The sequence below is a fragment of the Pristiophorus japonicus genome, chromosome 15 (assembly GCF_044704955.1).
Source record: "Pristiophorus japonicus isolate sPriJap1 chromosome 15, sPriJap1.hap1, whole genome shotgun sequence".
In the NCBI taxonomy this organism is placed as follows: Eukaryota; Metazoa; Chordata; class Chondrichthyes; family Pristiophoridae; genus Pristiophorus; species Pristiophorus japonicus.
Window position 1 is genome coordinate 168869772 of NC_091991.1, and position 27898 is coordinate 168897669.

The 27898-nt window shown below is 43.9% G+C and overlaps 1 protein-coding gene across 3 annotated transcripts in view; it reads right to left on the bottom strand.

The window, feature by feature from the left end:
- sdk1a (sidekick cell adhesion molecule 1a) overlaps nt 1-27898 on the bottom strand; it is an 892584-nt gene that overhangs the window by 285369 nt on the left and 579317 nt on the right. For all 3 annotated transcript variants that reach the window (XM_070901293.1, XM_070901295.1, XM_070901292.1), the window contains one exon: nt 17489-17600. In XM_070901293.1, the coding sequence (XP_070757394.1) occupies nt 17489-17600 (112 nt within the window). The remainder of the gene's footprint in view (nt 1-17488; nt 17601-27898) is intronic.

Below are 27898 nucleotides of genomic sequence, written 5' to 3' on the forward strand. Positions count from 1 at the left end.
GCAGAAAAAAATCAAAGAGCAAATTATTATTTAAATGCAGAAAGACTGCAAAGTGCCGTAGTACAGTGGGACCTGGGGATACTTGTGCATGAAATACAAGAGGATAGTATGCATGTACAGCAAGTGATCAGGAAGGCCAATGGTATCTTGGCCTTTATTGCAAAGGGGATGGAATATAAAAGCAGGGAAGTCTTGCTACAGCTATACAGGGCATTGGTGAGTCCACAGCTGGAATACTGCGTGCAGTTTTAGTTTCCATATTTACGAAAGGATATACTTGCTTTGGAGGCAGTTCAGAGAAGGTTCATTAGGTTGATTCCGGGGATGAGGGGGTTGACTTATGAGGAAACAGAGAGACAGACTATTATCTGAATGGTGACAGATTAGGAAAAGGGAAGGTGCAACGAGACCTGGGTGTCATGGTACATCAGTCATTGAAGGTTGGCATGCAGGTACAGCAGGCGGTTAAGAAAGCAAATGGCATGTTGGCCTTCATAGCGAGGGGATTTGAATACAGGGGCAGGGAGGTGTTGCTACAGTTGTACAGGGCCTTGGTGAGGCCACACCTGGAGTATTGTGTACAGTTTTGGTCTCCTAACTTGAGGAAGGACATTCTTGCTATTGAGGGAGTGCAGCGAAGGTTCACCAGACTGATTCCCGGGATGGCGGGACTGACCTATCAAGAAAGATTGGATCAATTGGGCTTGTATTCACTGGAGTTCAGAAGAATGAGAGGGGACCTCATAGAAACGTTTAAAATTCTGACGGGTTTAGACAGGTTAGATGCAGAAAGAATGTTCCCAATGTTGGGGAGGTCCAGAACCAGGGGTCACAGTCTGAGGATAAGGGGTAAGCCATTTAGGACCGAGATGAGGAGAAACTTCTTCACCCAGAGAGTGGTGAACCTGTGGAATTCTCTACCACAGAAAGTAGTTGAGGCCAATTCACTAAATATATTCAAAAGGGAGTTAGATGAAGTCCTTACTACTCGGGGGATCAAGGGTTATGGCGAGAAAGCAGGAAGGGGGTACTGAAGTTTCATGTTCAGCCATGAACTCATTGAATGGCGGTGCAGGCTAGAAGGGCTGAATGGCCTGCTCCTGCACCTATTTTCTATGTTTCTATGTTTCTATGAAAGGTTGAGTAGGTTCGGCCTCTACTCATTGGAATTCAGAAGAATGAGAGGTGATCTTATCGAAACGTATAAGATTATGAGGGGGCTTGACAAGGTGGATGCAGAGAGCATGTTTCCACTGATGGGGGAGACTAGAACTAGAGGGCATGATCTTAGAATAAGGGGCCACCCATTTAAAACTGAGATGAGGAGAAATTCCTTCTCTGAGGGTTGTAAATCTGTGGAATTCGCTGCCTCAGAGAACTGTGGAAGCTGGGACATTGAATAAATTTAAGACAGAAATAGACAGTTTCTTAAACAATAAGAGGTTATGGGGAACGGGCAGGGAAGTGGAGCTAAGTCCATGATCAGATCAGCCATGATCTTATTGAATGGCGGAGCAGGCTCGAGGGCCATATGGCCTTCTCCTGCTCCTATTTCTTGTGTTCTTATGATTTTGTTTCAATTTTGTCAGGGTCAGCAGCAATCATTAAAAAAATTAAAATCTACAATGTTTGTGGAATTGTCTGTAGGAGACATCATAAGTGATCCTTTCGGCTTTCTGGCTTTTAAAATAGGCCTCTGGCACAAAGGTGATTATAATGGTTCCAAAGCAGGAATGTAAAAATAAAATATTCTTTGTAATATTTTATTTAAATTGTTGAAATGCAGTTTTGCATGGATTGTGTCCCTGTCTGAACTAGAGGCTTGTTATATACATTAATCTTTAGTGGATAGATGCAGAAGGTTGCTGAATTTTAAAGTAATAATATTTAAAATCTTGTTCATTATAATAATTGGAGAGAATCTTAGATACAGGTCGGAGTGAATAAATATTAGGGCTGATTCCGCAGACTCTCCCGACTATAAGCAACACTTGGAGGATGCTTCTTCGGAAACCGTGGGCTACAGCCCTCAATTTTCTGTTCATTAATTTAAATGGACAGAAAATCAGAGGCAGTGGCCCTGACTTTCCAGCCAGCATTCCGAGCTTGTGCCACCTCTTACGTGGGGCGCCCATTTGGCGGAGTCGCCTTATTTTATGCCAAGAATAATATCACATTTAGAGAGAAGCATTGCAAGATAAAGTGGAGTCAATGGTGATACACTCTGTCCAGCCAGTTCTGTGCTTTAACGCCAATAAATGACGTTGTTTTCGATTTTACCAGGTACAAGTCCCGAATCCGAAACTCAGAAAACCGGATATCTTGCGCATAGCTGATGGGAGTCGTCGGGAATCCAGAATTATTGTCCGAAAACCGGACATTTTGTTCATCCCAGATGAAGTCGTCCAGAATCCAGAATTATTGTTCGAAAACCGGACATCTTTGAGGCGGCCAACAGTGGGGTGGTTCAGTTTGGTAGGAGGAATAAGGAGGCTACTTACCGGTAAAAAGTGCAGCGACGGTGGTCCGCGGGCAGCGGGAATCGGTGGGCGGCGAGAATTGGCCAGCAGCGAGGTCCAGAATCCGGCAAAGCCCAAAATAAGGCACGGAGTCAGTCGAGGATTCCTGATTTCAGACCAGAAAATCAATTGTCCTGAAATTCCGGTCGGAGGCTTTTTTTGGACGAACGCCTCTGAACAGAGAATTTTTCCGAAAGTACCTGGTGGTCCCGGAGGCCTTCTCTTCCCGTGCTGCGAAGTATGCTCCTGTCCTTGAGATTCCCACGCAGAAGGTGCAGTCACGTGTGACTGCTCGACCATTCAGGTACAGTATTCTCAATTAATAGCAATGGGAACTCCGTATCTACACGTTCTCATTGCTATTGAGAAAAGAAAACTCAAACACAACGGGGGTCAAGTTTCGGGCCGCGCCTACAACGGCGCAGCCCTGCGAGCCATGCCTGATTTCCGCGCTGAAAATTTACCTCGGTATTCTCCCCTCCCTCAGGTTGATCCAGGCCCTCGGCGCAGCGCAGCACAAGCTGTGGGGGGTGGAGCCAGGTCCCGATGCTGAAAACAGTGCCGGGACCTCTGCACATGCACGCTACGGTGTGCGCGCATGTGCAGAAGCTCCAGGCGCCCGAAACTGTGTGGGAGGGGCCCGAAGCACACCACCCCTAAGTCCTGGCCGAATGGGCTCACTGGGGTGGCGAAGATCGGACTGCACCTCCCTCCTTGAGCTCCTGCCCTCTCCCCCCACCCCGTTCAGCTCCCTCCCGCCTCCCCCTCTCCCACCCAGCTCCCGCTCTCTCCTGCCCTACCCCCGCCCCGCCCCCCGGCTCCTGTTCTCTCCCGCTTCCCCCCACCCCATCCCCCATCCCCAGCTCCCTCTGGCTCTCTCCCGCGACCCCCACCGTTCAGTTCCCGGTCTGCTGCCTGCCGCTTCCCCCCCAGCTCCCGCTCCGCTCCGCCCCCCCCCCCCCCGCCTTCAGGTCCGGTCCGCTCCCTCTCCACGTCTTCGGCGGGGCCCGCCCGCCCGGCATCTTGCTGGGGGCGGCGCCCGCCCGGCATCTTGCTGGGGGCGGGCTCCGCCCGAAGTCTTCGGCCCGGCTTCTTCTCGTCGGCTGGGCCCGTTCAGCCTCTCCCCTCCCCCTCCTCTCCCTCCCTCCCTCTCCACCTCGCTGTCAGTAACACAGAGACACTGACAGACAGAGAGAGAGACACTGACAGAGACAGAGAGAGACACACTGGGGGGGGGGGGGGGGGGGGGCATCCCAGCACGCTGTTGGAGAACTCCCAGTGCTGTAATCGGTGAGTAGAAACGTAATTTTTTATTTATTGATTATTAAAAAAATATATATTTTTCATTTTTTTTGATTGATTTATTGATTTATTTATTATTGATGATGGCTCTTTATTTGTAAAATTGATGTGTTTCATGTTTGTAAACTTCCCTTTCCACCCACCCCCTGCCATCTCTCTTCCTTACACCTGATTTTCGAAGTGTAGGCAAGGTTTTTCTGAGCGTACAAAGATCTACACTTACTCCATTCTAAGTTAGTTTGGAGTAAGTTTTTGCTGCCTAAACTTTCAAACAGGCGTAAGTGGCAGGACACGACCCCTATTGAAAAAAAAATCTGTTCTAAAATGAAACTGTTCGAACTGACTAGAACTGGAGCAAACTAAATGCCGAGAATTGCAATTTCTGAGATACTCCATTCTAAACTAGTTGCTCCAAAAAAAATAGGAGCAACTCAGGCCGAAACTTGACCCCAATAACACCAAATAAAAAATAAAAAACACACCTCATAATTAAAATTAATTGAAATTAAGAAAATTGAGAAAAAAAATTTTTTTCCGAGTTTTTAAAAAGTTTCTTTAATTATGGTTTGAAATAAATTTAACGTAGTGGACAGGGTTTTTAAAAATAAAATGTGTATTTTTAATTTTAGTTTTTATGTTTTAAGTGTGTTTTAAGACTCTTACGCCTGTAAAAGTAGGCGATTCGCCTGCTTTTATCAGGCGCAAGACTTTTGAGGACATTTGCCGGGCAAGATATGGTAAATACCACAATTTTGCCCTTGCAAATGTCCTCACTCCCGCTATGCAGATGATCTGTCAAGCTGGAGCTTGACAGATCGGAAAAGCTGTTTTTCAGCGCATGCGCATTTGTGCGCTGAAAACTGGCTTTTGCGATGCCTTCCCGAGTCCGTACACACTCCGTACGCACCTGGGGAGGACGGAATTTCTGGGCCATGAGTCTGAAATCCAGAATCCTCGACCGAATCTGTGCCGGATTTCGGGTTTTGCTGGATGTCAGACCTCGCTGCTCAAAACCCGGCACAGATTCAGTCGAGGATTCTGGATTTCAGACGATTGATTTTCTTGTCTGAAATCCGGAAAACACCCAAAATCGGCACGGACTCGGTCCCAAGGATTCGAGATTTCGGACATTATACCTGTACGACTAAATTATATAGAGGGCTGGTCAAACTTCATTTGGAACATTGTGTTCAGTTTTAGGTACTCCACATTAGGAAGGATATATGGGCCTTGAAGTGCAAAGACGATTCATCTGGGATGAAGAGATGAACTGTGATGAGAGACTGGGTACCTGGGTTGCATTCCCTGGAGATGATGGATGCAGAGGAGATTTACCAGAATGGTTCCAGGGATGAAGGATTTTAGCTACAAGGTTTGGTTGGAGAAGCTGGGATTGTTCTCCTTGGAGCAAAGGAGGTTGAGGAGAGATTTGATAGAGGTGTACCAGATTACGACAGGTTTAGCTAAGGTAGACAAAGAAAAGCTGATCTCATAAGCTGATGGTACAAGGTTTAAGGTTTTGGACAAGAGATACAGGGGGGGATGTAAGGAAGAACTTTGAACTCACTGCCTACAAGGATGGTGGAAGCAGAGACGATCAATGATTTCAAAAGGAAATTGGATCGGTACTTAAGGGAAATAAACTTGCAGGGCTACGGGGATAGAGCGGGGAATGGGACTAATTGGATTGCTCTACAGAGAGCCAGCATGGATTCGATGGGCCGAATGCCCTCCTTCTATGCCTCTATGATCTGACTGAAATAATGAAGGGTCGATAGTGAATGGCTCTTCCCATTAGTAGAGAAATCTAAAATCAGGGGCTATAATCTTACAAATGGAACTAAACTGGTTAAAAGTGAATCTAGGAAAAAAAGTCTTCACATATTGGAATACACTGCCTCAGAAGGCCACTGATGCAAACACAAATGAGGTGTTTAAAGGGGAGATAGACAACTTGGGGAGAAAAAAGTATTAAGAGTTATGGAGAAAAGGCAGGGAATTGGGATTATAAGGATAGAGCTACCATGGTTGACAAAAGTGGTAGAGGAAGTTCAATGGCAGAAAGGCTGACTCCATTTCTTATGTTACAAGTAATAATGTGCATGTTGTCTGTAATTTCTTCTACTGATTGAAGAACTGTCAAGTCAGCCAGCCAGTGTTGTACTCAGCAACTATAATTTATCCAAATTCAAAAATCTTAGCAATAGCACGATAGTTAATTTGGGGCAAACTTAGCATTATACGGCAATAGCCAACTGAGCCAACTGATGTGGCATGAAACAGGTTGTCAACAGTGTCAACGAGCAAAGGATATTTATGCAGACACTTGGTACATAAATTGGAAATTACGTCACAGTTTTGAGGCTTAGACTTGGATTGAATGCTTGAGGTCTTCTCTCTCTAAATAAGAAAGTGGTGCTGTTTTTCGTTGCAGAGTTGATGGAATGGGAGAATATGTTTTCAAAAACATGAAAATGCAATTTGGAAGGAAATGAACAATAGCAATGAGCTTGGATACATTTTCAAGAGCATCTTTAAATTATCGATTATTATAACAATTGGATAAAAAGTAGTTGCTAATATAGGTAAAAAAACGGGATGAGGTCCTACGAGACGAATTTAGGGAGCTAGGAGCTCAATTTAAAAAGTAGGACCTCAAAAGTAGTAATCTCAGGATTGCTACCAGTGCCACGTGCTAGTCAGAGTAGGAATCGCAGGATAGCTCAGATGAATACATGGCTTGAGGAGTGGTGCAGCAGGGAGGGATTCAAATTCCTGGGACATTGGAACCGGTTCTGGGGGAGGTGGGACCAGTACAAACCGGACAGTCTGCACCTGGGCAGGACCGGAACCAATGTCCGAGGGGGAGTGTTTGCTAATGTTGTTGGGGAGGAGCTAAACTAATATGGCAGGGGGATGGGAACCTATGCAGGGAGACAGAGGGAAATAAAATGGAGGCAGAAGCAAAAGATAGAAAGGAGAATAGTAAAAGTGGAGGGCAGAGAAACACAAGGCAAAAAACAAAAAGGGCCACATTACACCAAAATTCTAAAGGGTCAAAGTGTGTTAAAATGACAAGCCTGAAGGCTCTGTGCCTCAATGCGAGGAATATTCGGAATAAGGTCGACGAATTAACTACGCAGATAGCAGTTAACGGATATAATGTAATTGGCATCACAGAGACATGGCTCCAGGGAGACCAAGGCTGGGAACTCAACATCCAGGGGTATTCAACATTTAGGAAGGATAGACAGAAAGGAAAAGGAGGCGGGGTGGTGTTGCTGGTTAAAGAGGAAATTAATGCAATAGTAAGGAGGAACATTAGCTTGGATGATGTGGAATCGGTATGGGTGGAGCTGCGGAATACCAAAGGGCAGAAAACACTAGTGGGAGTTGTGTATAGACCACCAAACAGTAGTAGTGAGGTTGGGGACAGCACCAAACAAGAAATAAGGGATGTGTGCAATAAAGGTACAGCAGTTATCATGGGAAACTTTAATCTACATATTGATTGGGCGAACCAAACTTGTAGCAATGCGGTGGAGGAGGATTTCCTGGAGTGCATAAGGGATGGTTTTCTGGACCAATATGTCGAGGAACCAACGAGAGAGCTGGCCATCCTAGACTGGGTGATGTGTAATGAGAAGGAACTAATTAGCAATCTTGTTGTGCGAGGCTCCTTGGGGAAGAGTGACCATAATATGGTAGAATTCTTTATTAAGATGGAGAGTGACACAGTTAATTCAGAAACTAGGGTTTTGAACTTAAGGAAAGGTATGAGGCGTGAATTGGCTAGAATACACTGGCAAATGATACTTAAAGGGTTGATGGTGGATAGGTAATAGCATTCATTTAAAGATCACATGGATGAACATCAACAATTGTACATCCCTGTCTGGAGTAAAAATAAAATGGGGAAGGTGGCTCAACCGTGGCTAACAAGGGAAATTAAGGATAGTGTTGAATCCAAGGAAGAGGCATATAAATTGGCTAGAAAAAGCAGCAAAGCTGAGGACTGGGCGAAATTTAGAATTCAGCAGAGGAGGACTAAGGGTTTAATTAAGAGGGGGAAAATAGAGTACGAGAGGAAGCTTGCTGGGAACAAAAAAAACTGACTGCAAAAGCTTCCATAGATATGTGAAGATAAATAGATTAGTGAAGACAAACGTAGGTCTCTTGCAGTTGGATTCAGATGAATTTATAATGGGGAACAAAGAAATGGCAGACCAACTGGTTCTGTCTTCAGGAAGGAAGACACAAATAACCTTCCGGATGTACTAGGGGACCGAGGGTCAAGTGAGAAGGAGGAACTGAAGGATATCCTTATTAGGCGGGAAATTGTGTTCGGGAAATTGATGGGATTGAAGGCCGATAAATCCCCGGGGTCTGATAGTCTGCATCCCAGAGTACTTAAGGAAGTGGCCCTAGAAATAGTGGATGCATTGGTGATCATTTTCCAACAGTTTTTCGACTCTGGATCAGTTTCTATGGACTGGCGGATAACTAATTTAACACCACTTTTTAAAAAAGGGAGAGAGAAAACGGGTAATTATAGACCGGTTAGCCTGACATCAGTAGTGGGGAAAATGTTGGAATCAATCATTAAAGATGAAATAGCAGCAGATTTGGAAAGCAGTGACAGGATCGGTCCAAGTCAGCATGGATTTATGAAAGGGAAATAATGCTTGACGAATCTTCTGGAATTTTTTGAGGATGTAACTAGCAGAGTAGACAAAGGAGAACCAGTGGATGTGGTGTATTTTGACTTTCAAAAGGCTTTTGACAAGAGATTGGTGTGCAAAATCAAAGCACATGGTATTGGGGGTAATGTACTGACGTGGATAGAGAACTGGTTGGCAGACAGGAAGCAGAGAGTCGGGATAAACGGTTCCTTTTCAGAATGGCAGGTAATGACTAGTGGAGTGCCGCAGGGCTCAGTGCTGGGATCCCAGCTCTTTACAATATACATTAATGATTTAGATGAAGGAATTGAGTGCAATATCACCAAATTTGCAGATGACACGAAACTGGGTGGCGGTGTGAGCTGTGAGGAGGACGCTAAGAGACTGCAGGGTGATTTGGACAGGTTAGGTGAGTGGGCAAATGCATGGCAGATGCAGTATAATGTGGATAAATGTGAGGCTATCCACTTTGGGGGCAAAAACGCGAAGGCAGAATATTATCTGAATGGCGGCAGATTAGGAAAAGGGGAGATGCAACGAGACCTGGGTGTCATGGTTCATCAGTCATTGAAAGTTGGCATGCAGGTATAGCAGGCGGTGAAGGCGGCAAATGGTACGTTGGTCTTCATAGCTATTGGATTTGAGTATAGGAGCAGGGAGGTCTTACTGCAGTTGTACAGGTCCTTGGTGAGACCTCACCTGGAATATTATGTTCAGTTTTGGTCTCCTAATCTGAGGAAGGACATTCTTGCTATTGAGGGAGTGCAGCGAAGGTTCACCAGCCTGATTGTAGGGATGGCTGGGACTGACATATGAGGAGAGACTGGATCAACTGGGCCTTTATACATTGGAGTTTAGAAGGATGAGAGGGGATCTAATAGAAACGTATAAGATTCTGACGGGACTGGACAGGTTAGATGCGGGAAGAATGTTCCCGATGTTGGGGAAGTCCAGAACCAGGGGACACAGTCTTAGGATAAGGGGTAGGCCATTTAGGACTGAGATGAGGAGAAACTTCTTCACTCAGAGAATTGTGAACCAGTGGAATTCCCTGCCGCAGAGAGTTGTTGATTCCAGTTCATTGGATATATTCAAGAGGGAGTTAGATATGGCCCTTACGGCTAAAGGGATCAAGGGGTATTGAGAGAAAGCAGCAAAGGGGTACTGAGGGAATGATCAGCCATGATCTTATTGAATGGTGGTGCAGGCTTGAAGGGCCGAATGGCCTACTCCTGCACCTATTTTCTATGTTTCTATTTATGCCACCTGTTCTTATGGTCTTAACAGGACCCAGCATGTCTGTGGCCTGGCCTAATTTCAAGCCATTCCACCAAACTCCAAGTTATGGTGGCAGGCCCTGGAATGGCAAAGGAAATTCAGTTCCATTGTGTACATTTTAAATTGTTTTTGCTGCTAGAATTGAATTATATCTTTCATCAATTTTACAGCTGTCAGTGTTATTCTATTTGTATAGGAAGTTGTCGAAGATAATTTAAGGTAGATGAAATATTGTTTTATTGGCAATTTTTCAACTTGTGTGTAAAAACTTCCATTACCTTCCTTATCTGTCAGCATTGGTGCAGTGGAGTATTGGTTTGGCATTTTAAAAATCAATTTTATGTCCACTGTCTAGACATGCAATTACCAATAAACAAAGTCTTGAACAAGGTCAAGTATCAAAGATAACATACAGAAATACAGTAGTACAAACAAATAAATTCAAGGTAATAAATGTACAGCATGCAAAAACAGAACAAAATTAAACTACACCACAAATCATACTTGCAAGTAAATAAACAGAGATATTCCAGGATCTTATAGGGCTACATTTTAACAAACGGCTATCAGACTCCAACAAAAAAGGGCTGAAAATCTACACGTCACAATTCTGGCCATTATGTGCCCTCCAACGTTTCCCTCGTCGAAGTATGTGCGGTCAATGTGAGGGCACCTCATTAGCAAGGATAGGGTTGCAAGTGCCACCAATGGCAAATCTCTGGCACACACCGACCCTTGGAGAGGGGGATTACCTGGGCATCCGCTAACTTCAGCCATACCCTCTGCAGATCCATAATTCAGGTGACCGGTCTATTTAAAAAATCCTTCTTCCCGGACTGGACCCCACCGATGGGGACCACATCTGTCCTTGTGGAAGCCAGATTGCCTAAACTCACTGGGTGTACCGAACTCCCCACTGAGCCAACGGAGTGGGAACACCTGGCGTCGGGAGGTCCTACCTCCGGCCACTCCACTTCACTTGCCTTATAATGAGAGGGGGGGGCGGGGTTTGGATGTTCCACCCCTGACAAGGTGAATAGGAAACTCCTCGAAACATCTTCGGGAACATTCTGCTGGTTTCCCGCCACAGTTACATCCAAGAATTTCAGCTTCAAGTTTCTCAACAGGTACAACATTAGAAAGTCATTTGTAATCCTAGGGATAGTCCCCAATAGCATAATTTTCAGTCAGACTTCAACCCACCACCCCACTCCAACCCAACCCATTTTCTTGGACCGAGGGTCATTATGTAACCCCAGTATTGCCATTAAGCAAAATTCCAGCGGTGCTGCAGTGGTACTGCTAATTGAAGACTGTAAAGGGGGGACACAGGGCCCTGTTGATCAGATGAGATTTTTAAATTGTTAGGCCTCAGACTGAACCAAGGTAAGCCTAATGGGAGAGATCGGTTCCCACTACGAGAACTTCTCCTCCCAAAAGGGGCTTTGGGGGTGGCTTTCTGCCACTGTCCCGGGGATAACCACTGCTCTTCTCCTGGTGACCCCTGTGGGTGGCTGATCGCAGGGAAATGCGGTGGCTTGCTGAGCCCTGCCTCAGCGCTGCAATTTATGTGAAGTGCTGGATTGGAGCCACCCACTAGTGGGAGGAAAACTCAGGTCAGGGTGGAGAGGCAATAGATCTCTCCGCCCCCGCCACCCCCCCCCCCCCCCCCACGCTTTTTTTTTGCTGCTTCCCAATTCTGCCCAATTTGCAGCATTAGATGGCTGGGGGGAATTGGACCAGGGAATCTAGATGTAATTAGGATAGGCACTAAAATGTAAATTTCTATCTGTAAGCGTTTAACTTTGATTCTCACAGTCAATGGAACACAATTGAGATAATAAGTTGGCTTCAATTTTTATATATTTCCAAGATAAATTCCTCTGTCGACATTTACATTGTCACACTAAGTACACTCTCCTGCCGATGGTGGTATTACAGTACTTCCATTGGCAGGAGGGTGTAATTACAGTATGACAGGCTTACGCAGGCAGGTTCCATTATAAATGTGGATATATTGGCAGTTCGGGGAGGAGCAACGAGGAGCGAGCAGCGGCCTATAAAGGCCCAGCGGCGGTCCCAGGTCAGTGGCAGTTCGGGGAGGAGCAGCTAGCTGCAGCTGGTGCAGGGTCAAAAGTAAGAAAGAAGTAAAAAGTAATCGAAGTGTGACGTCACAGCCAAGAGAGTAAGTGATTGGCTGGTTGATTGGTAAGTAGTTTTTCTTTTCCTTCATCTTTTTTCTTTTTCTTATCAGCAGTTAACCTTTGGCGTTATTACCAATTAAGTTAATCTAAGGGCTAAGTCATGGCAGGAGAGCCTAGACCCGTGTCATGCTCCTCCTGTGCTATGTGGGAAATCAGGGACGCTTCCAGTGTCCCTGATGACTATATGTGCCGAAAGTGTATCCAGCTGCAGCTCCTGACAGACCGCATTGCGGCACTGGAGCTGCGGATGGATTCACTCTGAAGCATCCACGATGCTGAGGATGTCGTGAATAGCATGTTTAGTGAGTTGGTCACACTGCAGGTAAAGGTTACACAGGCAGATGGGGAATGGGTGACCATCAGTGGAATGAAGGTAGTGCAGGGGTCCTCTGCGGTCATCTCCCTCCAAAGCAGATACACCACCTTGGGGACTGTTGGGGGAGATGACTCATCGGGGGAAGGCAACAGCAGCCAAGTCCATGGCACCAAGGGTGGCTCTGTTGCACAGGAGGGCAGGAAAAAGAGTGGGAGAGCTAAAGTGATAGGGGATTCGATTGTAAGGGGAATAGATAGGCGTTTTTGCATATGCAAACAAGATTCCAGGATGGTATGTTGCTTCCCTGGTGCAAGGGTCAAGGATGTTTCAGAGCGGCTGCAGCGCAATCTGGAGGGGGAGAGTGAACAGACAGCTGTCGTGGTACATATAGGTACCAACGATATAGGTAAAAAAAACGGGATGAGGTCCTACAAGCTGAATTTAGGGAGCTAGGAGTTAAATTAAAAAGTAGGACCTCAAAAGGTAGTAATCTCAGGATTTCTACCAGTGCCACGTGCTAGTCAGAGTAGGAATTGCAGGATAGCTCAGATGAATACGTGGATTGAGGAATGGTGCAAGGGGGAGAAATTCCTGGGACATTGGAACCAGTTCTGGGGGAGGTGGGACTAGTACAAACTGGACGGTCTGCACCTGGGCAGGACCGGAACCGATGTCCTAAGCGCAGTGTTTGCTCGTGCTGTTGGGGAGGGTTTAAACTAAAATGGCAGGGGGATGGGAATCTATGCAGGGAGACAGAGGGAAGTAAAAAGGAGACAGAAGTAAAAGGTAGGAAGGAGAAAAGCAAAAGTGGAGGGCAGAGAAATCAAGGGCAAAAATCAAAAAGGTTCACATTACAATATGATTCAAAAAGGACAAAGAATGTTAAAAAAAACAAGCCTGAAGGTTCTGAGTCGCAATGCGAGGAGCATTCGTAATAAAGTGGATGAATTAACTGCGCAGATTGCTGTTAACGGATATGATGTAATTAGGATTACGGGGACATGGCTCCAGAGTAAACAAGGCTAGGAACTCAACATCCGGGGTATTCAATATTCAGGAAGGACAGACAGGAAGAAAAAGGAGGTGGGATAGCATTACTGGTTAAAGAGGAGATTAACGTAATAACAAGGAAGGACATTAGCATGGATGATGTGGAATCTATATGGGTAGAGCTGCAAAACACCAAAGGGCAGAAAACATTAGTGTGAGTTGTATACGGACCACTAAATAGTAGTAGGGAGGTTGGGGATGGCATCAAACAGGAAATTAGGGACGCATGCAATAAAAGTACAGCAGTTATCATGGGTGACTTTAATCTACATATTGATTGGGCTATCCAAATTGGTGGCAATACTGTGGAGGAGGATTTCCTGGAGTGTATAAGGGATGGTTTTCGAGACCAATATGTCGAGGAACTAACTAGAGAGCAAGCCATCCTAGACTGCGTCTTGTATAATGAGAGAAGATTAATTAGCAATCTGGTTGTGCGGGGCCCCTTGGGGAAGGGTGACCATAATATGGTAGAATTCTTCATTAAGATGGAGAGTGACACAATTAATTCAGAGACTAGGGTCCTGAACTTAAAGAAAGGAAACTTTGACAGTATGAGACGTGAATTGGCTCGGATAGACTGGCGAATGATACTTAAAGGGTTGACGGTCGATAGGCAATGGCAGACATTTAAAGATCACATGGATGAACTACAACAATTATACATCCCTGTGTGGTGTAAGAATAAAAAAGAGGTGGTTCAACCATGGTTAACAAGGGAAATTAGGGAAAGTGTAAAATCCAAGGAAGAGGCAGATAAATTGGCCAGAAAAAGCAGCAAACCTGAGGACTGGGAGAAATTTAGAATTCAGCAGAGGAGGACTAAGGGTTTAATTAGGAGGGGGAAAATAGAGTATGAGAGTAAGCTTGCAGGGAACATAAAAACTGACTGCAAAAGCTTCTATAGATATGTGAAGAGAAAAAAATTAGTAAAGACTAATGTAGGTCCCTTGCAGTCAGAATCAGGTGAATTCATAATGGGGAACAAGGAAATGGCAGACAAATTGAACAAATATTTTGGTTCTGTCTTCACTAAGGAAGACACGAATAACCTCCTGAAAATACTAGGGGACCGAGGGTCGAGCGAGGAACTGAGGGAAATCCTTATCAGTCAGAAAATGATGTTAGGGAAATTGAAGGGACTGAAGGCCGATAAATTCCCAGGGCCTGATAGTCTGCATCCCAGAGTACATAAGGAAGTGGCCCTAGAAACAGTCGATACATTGGTGGTCATTTTTCAACATTCCATGGACTCTGGATCAGTTCCTATGGATTGGAGGGTAGCTAATGTAACCCCACTTTTTAAAAAAGGAGGGAGAGAGAAAACAGGGAATTATAGACCGGTTAGCCTGACATTGGTGGTGGGGAAAATGCTGGAATCAATTATTAAAGATGTAATAGCAGCGCATCTGGAAAGCAGTGACAGGATCGGTCCAAGTCAGCATGGATTTATGAAAGGGAAATCATGCTTGACAAATCTTCTAGAGTTTTTTGAGGATGTAACTAGTAGAGTGGATAAGGGAGAACCAGTGGATGTGGTGTATTTGGACTTTCAAAAGGCTTTTGACAAGGTCCCACACAAGAGATTAAGTGTGCAAAATTAAGGCACATGGTATTGGGGTTAATGTATTGACGGGGATAGAGAACTGGTTGGCAGACAGAAATCAAAGAGTGGGAATAAACGGGTCTTTTTCAGAATGGCAGGCAGTGACTAGTGGGGTACTTCAGGGCTCAGTGCTGGGACCCCAGCTCTTTACAATATACATAAACGATTTAGATGAAGGAATTGAGTGTAATATCCCCACGTTTGCGGATGACACTAAACTGGGTGGCGGTGTGAGCTGTGAGGAGGACGCCAAGAGGCTGCAGGGTGACTTGGACAGGTTAGGTGAGTGGGCAAAATGCATGGCAGATGCAGTATAATGTGGATAAATGTGAGGTTATCCATTTCGGGGGCAAAAACACAAAGGCAGAATATTATCTGAATGGCGGCAGATTAGGAAATGGGGAGGTGCAACGAGACCTGGGTGCCATGGTTCATCAGTCACTGAAAGTGGGCATGCAGGTACAGCATGCGGTGAAGAAGGCAAATGGTATGTTGGCCTTCATAGCTCGGGGATTTGAGTATAGGAGCAGGGAGGTCTTACTGCAGTTGTACAGAGCCTTAGTGAGGCCTCACCCCCGGAATATTGTGTTCAGTTTTGGTCTCCTAATCTGAGGAAGGATGTTCTTGCTATTGAGGGAATGCAGCGAAGGTTCACTAGACTGATTCCAGCGATGGCATATGAGGAGAGAATGGATCAACTGGGCCTTTATTCGCTGAAGTTTATAAGGATGAGAAGGGATCTCATAGAAACGTATAAGATTCTGACGGGACTGGACAGGTTAGAATCGGGAAGTGTGTTCCCGATGTTGGGGAAGTCCAGAACCAGGGGACATAGTCTTAGGATATGGGGTAGGCATTTAGAACTGAGATGAGGAGAAACTTCTTAACTCAGAGAGTTGTTAACCTGTGGAATTCCCTATCGCAGAGAGTTGTTGATGCCAGTTCATTGGATATATTCAAGAGGGAGTTAGATATGGCCCTTACGGCTAAGGGGATCAAGGGGTATGGAGAAAAAGCGGGAAAGGGGTACTGAAGGAATGATCAGCCATGATCTTATTGAATGGCGGTGCAGGCTCGAAGGGCCGAATGGCCTGCTCCTATTTTCTATGTTTCTATGAAACTGCTGACTGAATTGAAAGATTTTTAAACATATATTATTTGTTGCTCATTCATGATGATGCACAGAGTAAGTTAGAGAATATGGTGAGTCTCATCTTTCTCTGCAGTCTGTACTGCTCTCTCTATGGCTTCGGCCTCTTTTCCCTCAACTGTTCATAGCTTCTTTCTCTATCCTCTTCTGCCCGTTTCTCTGGATCTTTTTCTTTTTGGTGGGAGGTGGTGGTGGGGGCATAGCGTGGAGGAGAAAGGAGCGACCAATGATTGCAGGTTGCATTTAGAATAGGAGTTGCAAGAAAATATGTCTCTCAGCTCATCCTTTCCTATCACCACCCCCCTGTGCCCCCTCCCCCGCATATTACTGCTGCTTCTCCATCACCTCACACCTGTCTCCTATCCCTTCCTACTATCCTATCACTTTCATTCTTAAAGTGGCTTCGTTTGCTTTCAGAATTCAAGTATTTTTTTAAAGAAATTAAATTAGAATGAAGGAAGAAACTGCTTGCCTTTCTCCCTATTTGTCTCCACCTCTCTCCCTATATATGTGTCTCTTTCTCTGCCAGATGGGCATTAAAATTAGAATCTCAACTTCACAATTGTAAGTGATTAGCTTTGACCCGAACAGTCAATGCAGCACAGTTTAGGTAACAAGTTGGCTTCAAAATGCAACTGTTTTTAAAATAAATGAATCAACATCAAATGAAGACTGACTAATTACCTCTCTTCCCTCTCAACTTAAAACAATTTGACATTTATAGAACAGAAGAAGTTGCAATAGGTGTGTAATTAGTACACTGTTATTATTTTCTCATTTATACATAAAAACTCAATATAAAGTTTAGCTCAAAATTATGTGAACATAAGAAATAGAAGCAGAAGTAGGCCATCTGGTCCCTCGAGCCTGCTCCGCCATTCAATAAGATCATGGCTAATCTGATCATGGACTCAGCTCCACTTCCCTGTCCTCTCCCCATAACCCTAGACTCCCTTATCATTCAAAAATCTGTATCTCCACCTTAAATATAGTCAATGACCCAGCCTCCACAGCTCTCTGGGATAGAGAATTCCAAAGACTCACGACCCTCTCGGAGCAGAAATTCCTCCTCATTTCCATTTTAAATGGACGCCCACTTATTCTGAGACTATGCCCCCTAGTTCTAGATTCCCCCACGAGGGGAAATATACTCTTTGCATCTACCCTGTCAAGCCCCCTCAGAATCTTATACGCTTCAATAAGATTGAAGAAATGCTACAGAGCATAAATTCCTGAAAGCTGAAGAAAAAATACTGAAAAGCAGCAAAGTGGCAGTGTGCAAGCAACTGATGACATGAAATAGTTTACAACTTTTTTTGCAGTTTTTCTTTACAGACCAGCACTCACCAATACAGACCTTGTTATTACATTTTATACTAACCTTGCATTGGCAACACATTCCAGAGTGACCTCATTTGTGCCAGCCACTATACTGGTGTTTTTTGGAGGAACAACAATTGTTGGTGCCACAGGGTCAGCTGGGTCCCCAGCATCTGTAATCAGAAGAATGCAAGTTACAAGAGTTCAAAGAAAAAATGATCTCATCAAATCTTATTGCAAAAGTTGTAGATTCTCCCCCTCCTCCACCAGGTGGACAAGAGCACACCCTTGGTTCAACTACCTTGCATTTAACTCCTACTAAGCTTCCGGGTCATTTTAAAAACCTTCAACCTTTGACACCAATTGAAGGCCATGCAGTGACATCAAAAAGAATAACCGAGACTGTCCATAATAGGAAAATTCTCCTCAATGATGCGAAACTTAAAGCAAGTTTATGGTATAAACTGAACCTTTTGTAATTATTTTCATCAGAAACTAGCAGAACCATAACTGAAACTTACCAAATCTGATGCCCACAGATTCAAACTGGAAGTCATTCTCTTACATACTCAAAGAACCAGAATAAATGTGATTGATATGACAGGATATGAAAAATAATGAGACACAAATTATGAAAGGGGAATGTTACATGATCATAGCAAGTAATTTGCTCTGAATTGGGGCAGTGTTAAGAATTGTGGCCTTGGAATTATCTATGGTATGTAAAGAATATTAAAAATCCAATAATTGCCCTGTTTAAATCAGCACAATCACAGAAAACTTTCCTTAGGTTTGGTCTCTCAGTGCCAGCAAATATCTGGTTGTGGCTTTTGTTTTGGTAGTAATCTTGACTTAGGTCAATTGTTTAAAAAATACCACCAATTCTTAGTGAACAACTGCATGGATGCCCGTAGATACCCATGTTGGGAACATTCCATCAGCACCCATGGGTGCCTTATTGGGAAGTAACTGTATAGGCACCCTCAGGTACCTTGCGCAAGTGACCATCGTTCATAGCCCTACTAGCAAAATATTTGATTCATAAATGGTTTTATGAAACCCTTTGTCTTCTGATATAAATGATATTTTAAAAAGTGCATATTTTATGAAGCTTTATATAGTGGAATGTGTAAATTATGCAAGTTACAGTACAAGATCTGTATTAGTTGTTGTGAAGGTGTTTAGTGCTTTGCAAGGTCCTCTCTGCTTCCCCTCCCCCCCCATCTCTGGCGACCTGCGCTGATTTCTTAACTCTCCGTAAGGGTATTCTGTGCGGCCACAAATGCTGGCCTAAGTTAGTTTGGAGCAACTATTAGCCGTCCAAACTGGCTTAAATGGCCAAAACGGCTGGTAACACCCCCTTTTGAAAAAAAAAAACAAAAAAAAATCCTAACTAACTCACTTACACTGGCGCAAATTAAATGTGCAGAATAGGGATTTTTTAAGATACTCCAGAAAAATCAAGTTGCTCCAAAAAAAACGGAGCAACTCCTCGGCAAATTTGGGCCCACTGTTACTAGTAAAGTAAATAGGTTAATAACATTTGTTATAAGTGCAGTGCACAGAATACAAGTCTGCTGTTTTTATGAGACTAGCACTGGCTGGAAAGTATGTCGTTTCATATCAGTTATAGCACTTGCCCAATTACAGGCATCGACAACAATTTTTTCTTATGGAGAAGGGGATGGCGAAAAGTAATTTAAATTGATCTTACAGGTCCTGCTGCATGAAGTGTCCATTGCAAGCAGGTGTCCTATTCATCAAAACAATTGTTTTTTTTATCATGAAGCAACAATTTGAGGGTTTTCTTTTTATCATATGGCAAGGTTTTGAGTTCAGAACTAAGAACTCAGCCAAAATAAATCTGTCTAAAAAATTGAATATTGCAGCCAACAGCAGCTCTGAACTACAAATAATGTGGGATGAACCATACTTCAAAGCACAAATGCTTCCTTAAAGTCCTAAAATATGCCTATGTAAGAAAAAATAAAACACTTAATAGGCTTAAAAAAAACCCCATCATTTACTTTTAAAAGTGATTCAAAAAGATAAACCTGACCAAAGCCTGGAAATCACTGTTTGTAAGTAATTTAATGACAATTAGTAGCTCCTAACATTTATAATTCTGTCCACAAAACCTAACCTGTACAAACAGGAGTTAAAAGGGATGGAAGGGTAGATTCTGGCCATGCTGGTCGGAAAATAAGGCATGCAGAGAACTCAGATTTCTCATGGGCGATTTGGAGGTAGACTGAGGCTTTTCAGAAATATGTAAATTACCTGATTATAGGTCAAATTTCAAATCTCCAGGCATGTCTCCACTCAAACCACAAGCCATGCTTATAATAAATGATTACATGAAGAGTTCCGGGAACTGCCTTGTTAATAATAGGTCTTCGAAAGGTTGATGGGTGCGCTTTCTGCTGTAGATGAATTTTTTGCCCACTTGTAAACTCCTCTTTCTGTATTTTGTTCCATGGATATCAGTTGGTTTTGCTAGTTAGTCCACCGTTTTTGAGTTTCTTTCCTGCCCAGTCATTTTTCCCCGATTATTCTCAATTGCTGTTGGCATTTATGGTGTGACTCTACAAAGCTGCGCTCCGAGTGGGGAAAGGGCGCTTGCAGCCAATGTGGCTCAGTTATAGGGCAGCAATATTGTAGCCCTGAAATTCAGCAAGAGGAATTTGGACACGAGGTGCGGGGTTTAAGGTAGTAACATTTACAACTCTACAGGATCAAAGGGAGATGTGTTGATCACATGTCTCCACTGTGAACAATTAATCCACTCTCCTACCACCATCACAACTTACCCTGCTCGGGCAAACTATAGCTCCTTTAGAGCTACCGCCTTTACAGACTTTTATGTTTCCCAGCCAAGTGTGACGAGGAATCCTGGGAAAGCTTCACATGTGCCAACATCTTATTCAAAGTAGGGGCAGAGATTCTTATCACAAAATACAGTGGAAGCCATTCCAAGTTGTTGGTGCAGATGCTCCTGTGCCATGGGCTAGCATAGCCTCATTTTTGCCAGGATTGTAAAATGTATGCCAGAAAGTCGACTTCCCCATTTCTATAGACAAAAATACTCCTCCTACGATAATCTTTTTTAATTTTAAATTTTAAGAAGGCCACAGAGTTCGTCTTCCACTCTACTGGTCCGTGCAGGCCAAGGTGATTACAAGGAACATTCGGAACAGGCTCCCAATGCAAACAGCAGGGCACAGATTAAAGTTGCACCACCACCTGCTTTTCCCTGCCGCTGCTTGGAATCCAACTGCTCTAGGATGCAGCCCAGAACCAAACATATTCCTTTAAACTTTTCTATCCTGCTTAAGTTAAAACCATTATGAAACCATGCAATAAAGATTATAGAATGCTCAGAAACGATTGGTAACTAGATCAGAACTTTAAACACCATTTTATAAATTATTGCTATGACGCATCAAATAGAGGCACAAAAGTGCTACAAGACTATGCTACTTTTACCTAGAATTCCCTCCCAGTACTTGTATTTCAGACAAACTCAATGCAATTGCAATAGATGGAAATATACATGCGGACAGTGTATTTCTACTGAAATAAGAGTAGTGATGTGGCAACTCTTGAATTAGAAATACATGTTTTTGTGAAATTGGTAGAATGCCAGTGTTCATACATTCTACTCACTAATCAAAATCGTAGGGAATTAAATGTTCTTATTTAGTATTTACAGTTGCTATAGTGTGGATGCACCATGGGGGGGAGGGGGGGGAATTGCGTACACCCCGTTTAGGGGCTGTAACAGCTGCGAGGTGGGAGTTCCTGCGCCAAGCGTGTAAGTCTTGCCCTGCTCTTGATATTGGGGTTACCACCCCCAAGAGCAAGTGGAACGCAAAATAACGTGCTCCACGTCCTCTGTGGTGTGGGGCACGAGCAGGGCGGAAGCACACAGAGAGCGGCGTAGCGCTGCCGCGTAGAAGGGGCCCTTCTGTTCATTAAATGCCGACACAGGGGCTTCCTACCTGGACGACCAGGGAGCAGGGTGCCAGGCTGCCAGATTGCGGCACGGACCCCACGTTGCACGATACAACAGGCCGCGACCGGTAAGTCGGCCAATTTTTCTTTGCGCACACCACCTCCTCTTTAACTAGCGCCCCGCGAGCAGCCTAAAGGTCGGGCCCCCTGAAGCTGTCGCTGTCAATGCCCAGCGCAGCTTCAGGGGGTGCTCCTGAATTTTTGCTCCAGAGCAAAAATGGTTTGCTGCACATGGTGATGACGTTGTCATCGCCAGTGCAGGAGAGCATGACGCTACCAATTAACGTCGCCATTAAACTCCCGTGGAATTTAGCGGCAGCGCTAACAGGAGGCACAAACAACCTCAATTGCTCCCCCATAGTCTGAAGAAGAAAAAGAATGCTTCATGGGTGCTTCTTTTTATAATGGGGTGGATGTTTCAAGTCATTGGTTACAGCATGGCACTTGAACCTTGTGCCTACAGTTTTATGTCCATTGAATCAAATGGATGGAAAGTCTACCCGAATTAGTTTTTATTCCGAGATGTGGTCCATGAATTTTACTACATAGTTCATAACTTCTTGTCATGCAAAACTTTAAAAAATGATCGCCATCAATCATCTGCCCAAATTGTTTGTTGTTCAGTCTTGTCAACATTAGTCTACTATACAAGATAGAGATTGTCCTGCAATGTACTGTAAAAAAAAGAATCTAGTAATCCTGCAGGTTCTACATCAAAAATCTGATATTGCAGTTAGAAACATAGAAAATAGGTGCAGGAGTAGGCCATTCAGCCCTTCTAGCCTGCACCTTCATTCAATGAGTTCATGGCTGAACATGCAACTTCAGTACCCCATTCCTGCTTTCTTGCCATACCCCTTGATCCCCCTAGTAGTAAGGACTACATCTAACTCCTTTTTGAATATATTTAGTGAATTGGCCTCAACAACTTTCTGTGGTAGAGAATTCCACAGGTTCACCACTCTCTGGGTGAAGAAGTTTCTCCTCATCTCGGTCCTAAATGGCTTACCCCTTATCCTTAGACTGTGACCCCTGGTTCTGGACTTCCCCAACATTGTGAACATTCTTCCTGCATCTAACCTGTCTAAACCCATCAGAATTTTAAACGTTTCTATGAGGTCCCCTCTCATTCTTCTGAACTCCAGTGAATACAAGCCCAGTTGATTAAGTCTTTCTTGATAGGTCAGTCCCGCCATCCCGGGAATCAGTCTGGTGAACCTTCGCTGCACTCCCTCAATAACAAGAATGTCCTTCCTCAGGTTAGGAGACCAAAACTGTACACAAAACTCCAGGTGTGGCCTCACCAAGGCCCTGTACAACTGTAGCAACACCTCCCTGCCCCTGTACTCAAATCCCCTCGCTATGAAGGCCAACATGCCATTTGCTTTCTTAACCGCCTGCTGTACCTGCATGCCAACCTTCAATGACTGATGTACCATGACACCCAGGTCTCGTTGCACCTCCCCTTTTCCTAATCTGTCACCATTCAGATAATAGTCTGTCTCTCTGTTTTTACCACCAAAGTGGATAACCTCACATTTATCCACATTATACTTCATCTGCCATGCATTTGCCCACTCATCTAACCTATCCAAGTCGCTCTACAGCCTCATAGCATCCTCCTCGCAGCTCACACTGCCACCTAACTTAGTGTCATCCGCAAATTTGGAGATACTACATTTAATCCCCTCGTCTAAATCATTAATGTACAGTGTAAACAGCTGGGGCCCCAGCACAGAACCTTGCGGTACCCCACTACTCACCACCTGCCATTCTGAAAAGTACCCATTTACTCCTACTCTTTGCTTCCTGTCTGACAACCAGTTCTCAATCCATGTCAGCACACTACCCCCAATCCCATGTGCTTTAACTTTGCACATTAATCTCTTGTGTGGAACCTTGTCGAAAGCCTTCTGAAAGTCCAAATATATCAGATCAAATGGTTCTCCCTTATCCACTCTACTGGAAACATCCTCAAAAAAATTCCAGAAGATTTGTCAAGCATGATTTCCCTTTCACAAATCCATGCTGACTTGGACCTATCATGTCACCTCTTTCCAAATGCGCTGCTATGACATCCTTAATAATTGATTCCATCATTTTACCCACTACCGATGTCAGGCTGACCGGTCTATAATTCCCTGTTTTCTCTCTCCCTCCTTTTTTAAAAAGTGGGGTTACATTGGCTACCCTCCACTCGATAGGAACTGATCCAGAGTCAATGGAATATTGGAAAATGACTGTCAATGCATCCGCTATTTCCAAGGCCACCTCCTTAAGTACTCTGGGATGCAGTCCATCAGGCCCTGGAGATTTATCGGCCTTCAATCCCATCAATTTCCCCAACACAATTTCCTGACTAATAAGGATTTCCCTCAGATCCTCCTCTTTACTCGACCCTCTGACCCTTCTTATATCCGGAATGTTGTTAGTGTCCTCCTTAGTGAATACCGAACCAAAGTACTTGTTCAATTGGTCCGCCATTTCTTTGTTCCCTGTTATGACTTCCCCTGATTCTGACTGCAGGGGACCTACATTTGTCTTTACTAACCTTTTTCTCTTTACATATCTATAGAAACTTTTGCAATCCGTCTTAATGTTCCCTGCAAGCTTCTTCTCGTACTCCATTTTCCCTGCCCTAATCAAACCCTTTGTCCTCCTCTGCTGAGTTCTAAATTTCTCCCAGTCTCCGGGTTCGCTGTTATTTCTGGCCAATTTGTATGCCACTTCCTTGGCTTTAATACTATCTCTGATTTCCCTTGATAGCCACGATTGATCCATCTTCCCTTTTTTATTTTTATGCCAGACAGGAATGTACAATTGTTGTAGTTCATCCATGCGGTCTCTAAATGTCTGCCATTGCCCATCCACAGTCAACCCCTCAAGTATCATTCGCCAATCAATCCTAGCCAATTCACGCCTCATACCTTCAAAGTTACCCTTCTTTAAGTTCTGGACCATGGTTTCTGAATTAACTGTTTCATTCTCCATCCTAATGCAGAATTCTACCATATTATGGTCACTCTTCCCCAAGGGGCCTCGCACAACGAGATTGTTAATTAATCCTCTCTCATTACACAACACCCAGTCTAAGATGGCCTCTCCCCTCGTTGGTTCCTCGACATATTGGTCGAGAAAACCATCCCTTATGCACTCCAGGAAATCCTTCTCCACCGTATTGCTTCCAGTTTGGTTAGCCCAATCTATGTGCATATTAAAGTCACCCATTATAACTGCTGCACCCTTATTGCATGCACCCCATAATTTCTTGTTTGATGCCCTCCCCAACATCACTACTACTGTTTGGAGGTCTGTACACAACTCCCACTAACGTTTTTTGCCCTTTAGTGTTCTGCAGCTCTACCCATATAGATTCCACATCACTCAAGCTAATGTCATTCCTAACTATTGTATTAATCTCCTCTTTAACCAGCAATGCTACCCCATCTCCTTTTCCTTTTATTCTATCCTTCCTGAATGTTGAATACTCCTGGATGTTGAGTTCCCAGCCCTGATCATCCTGGAGCCACGTCTCCGTAATCCCAATATATCATAAAATCAATAATATCCATTTTGTTTTACGCCATAAAATCAATAATACCCTTTGTGCTACGTCACACTGCATTTTTCATCTTCACAGCAGAAGAGCAAGAAAATTTACAACCTTATATATTTTATGAACAATAATGGACACTTCTCAGTAAATTTCAGACAGAAATCCAATCTTGGGGTTTCACTGACAAACATAAACCACTTGAGATTTGCCTTCATGGTTTATGCTATCATCTCAACTCTGAGATTGGATTACTTTCTCGTAATTCTCAGAGAAGCATCGGTTATCTCTTGTTATCTAATTATTTATCTTCAGCGCTGACTTCTAGTTGGTTTTGTTTTTTTGCTTGGAGGTTTTTTAAGAATGCCTTTGGAAATGCCATTTATGTAATTTGGAAACACAAATCGTTGCTTGCTCAGTTTATGATTTGGTACTTTCACCTCACTGTAGGCTGTATTCTTGGCCATCAGAGCATCTTCAGAGAAATGAAGAATCGATTCATTATGATACTCAGTTAAACTGGAGCTATTTCCTCACGATTCTGCGATTGTCAGTTATTTCTGGTTAAACAGTGATGAATATTGACATATCCTGCATCTTTTTTATGCATGCACTGTCTGCTACACTGCTGAGGAACTCCTCTATTTCTGCCTCACTTAGCAAGACAATATTCTTTTTCTCCAAAGTAGATACTGCCACTTGTATTGACATTATGTCTGGTGTCGCTACTTAAAGCAGATTTCAACTGCAGGTAACATTACTTCCTCATTGGCTATGCAGCTATTTTTTGGTAGTTCAGCAGAAAATTACTGCATTAATAGATCCATACCTAAATCAAATAACATGTCAAATGTTTTCCGTGAAGGTTATCATAATTTTAAAGTGCTAATACAATTACTTAGTCTGTAGAAATGCTGCCAGTTAAGTGAAAAGAGATTACATTTCTAATGTACTATGCACAGTCCCTTTAAGTTCTACATTGCAAATAAGTTATAGATATTTTATATGAGTTCTGTTTGGCAAAAGATGAATTTTGTTACGTGCTTTTTCTTTATTCGTTCATGGAATGTGGGTGTCGCTGGCCAGGCCAGCATTTATTGCCCATCCCTAAATGCCCTTGAGAAGGTGGTGGTGAGCCGCCTTGGTGAGCGGGTTATTGGTGAGTAAGTGCAGTTTGATAGCACTGTCGACGACACCTTCCATTACTTTGCTGATGATTGAGAGTAAACTGATGGGGTGGTAATTAGACGGAGTAGATTTGTCCTGCTTTTTGTGCACATGACATACCTGGGCAGTTTTACACACTGTCAGATAGAGATGCCAGTGTTGTAGCTGTCCTGGAACAGCTTGGCTACAGTCACAGTTATTTCTGGAACACAAGTCTTCAGCACGACCGCCAGGATGTTGTCAGGGCCCACAGCCTTTGCTGTATCCAGTGCGCTCAGCTGTTTCTTAATATCATGTGGAGTGAATGATGGCTGAAGACTGGCTTCTGTGATGGTGGAGACCTCAGGAGGAGGCCGATATGGGTCATCCACTCAGCACTTCTGGCTGAAGATGGTTGCAAACACTTCAGACTTATATTTTGCACTCACGTGCTGGGCACCGCCATCATTGAGAATGGGGATATCCATAGAAACATAGAAAATAGGTGGAGTAGGCCATTCGAGCCTGCACCACCATTCAATAAGATCATGGCTGATCATTCGCCTCAGTACCCCTTTTCTACTTTCTCTCCATACCCCTTGATTCCTTTAGCCGTAAGGGCCATATTTAACTCCCTCTGAATATATCCAATGAACTGGCATCAACAACTCTCTGCGGTAGGAAATTCCACAGGTTGGAGTGAAGAAGTTTCTCCTCATCTCAGTCCTAAATGGCCTATTCCTTATCCTTGGACGATGTCCCCTGGTTCTGGACTTCCCCAACATCGGGAACATTCTTCCTGCATCTAACCTGCCCAGTCCCGTCAGAATTTTATATGTTTCTATGAAATCCCCGCTCATCCTTATAAACTCCAGTGAATACAGGCCCAGTCGATCCAGTCTCTCCTCATACGTCAGTCCTGCCATCCCGGCAATCAGTCTGGTGAACCTTCGCTGCACTCCCTCAATAGCAAGAATGTCCTTCCTCAGATTAGGAGACCAAAACTGAACACAATATTCCAGGTGAGGCCTCACTAAGGCCCTGTACAACTGCAGTAAGACCTCCCTGCTCCTATACTCAAATACCCTAGCTATGAAGGCCAACATACCATTTGCATTCTTCAATGCCTGCTGTATGCCAACTTTCAATGACTGATGTACCATGACACCCAGATCTCGTTGCACCTCCCCTTTTCCTAATCTGCCACCATTCAGATAATATGGAGCCTCCTCCTCTCGTTAGTTGCTTAATGGTCCACCACTATTCATGATTGGATGTTGCGGGTCTTTGATCTGAGCTGTTGATTGTGAGATCGTTTTTAACAACAGACCTTTTAGTCTCATTCCAGGAGTTAAACATATAATCCAGGATAGCACTGAGAGAATGCTTCCCATCAGAAGTGCTATCTTTTGGATAGGATGTCAAACCAAGGCCATAAATGCCTGTCACAGAGGTTTAGGTAAACTTTAAACACTATTTCAAGATGATCAGCTTCCTCTGGTGTCCTCACCAATATTCATGCTCAACTGAAACCAAATGCAGATTCAGTGATAATTTATCTCATTGTTGGTTTTAGGAATTTGCTACTTGCAATGGCTGCTGCCTTTGGTGACATAACAGTCAGTGTACTTCAATGTAACTGATTGGGGGTTAGGCTGCTAGATGTTTGTGAAAGATGCAATAAAATTGCAAGTCAGTCTTTCCATATGCACAGATTTTTGATGTAAATCAAATTGCCGGTTGTATTGAGACATTAAC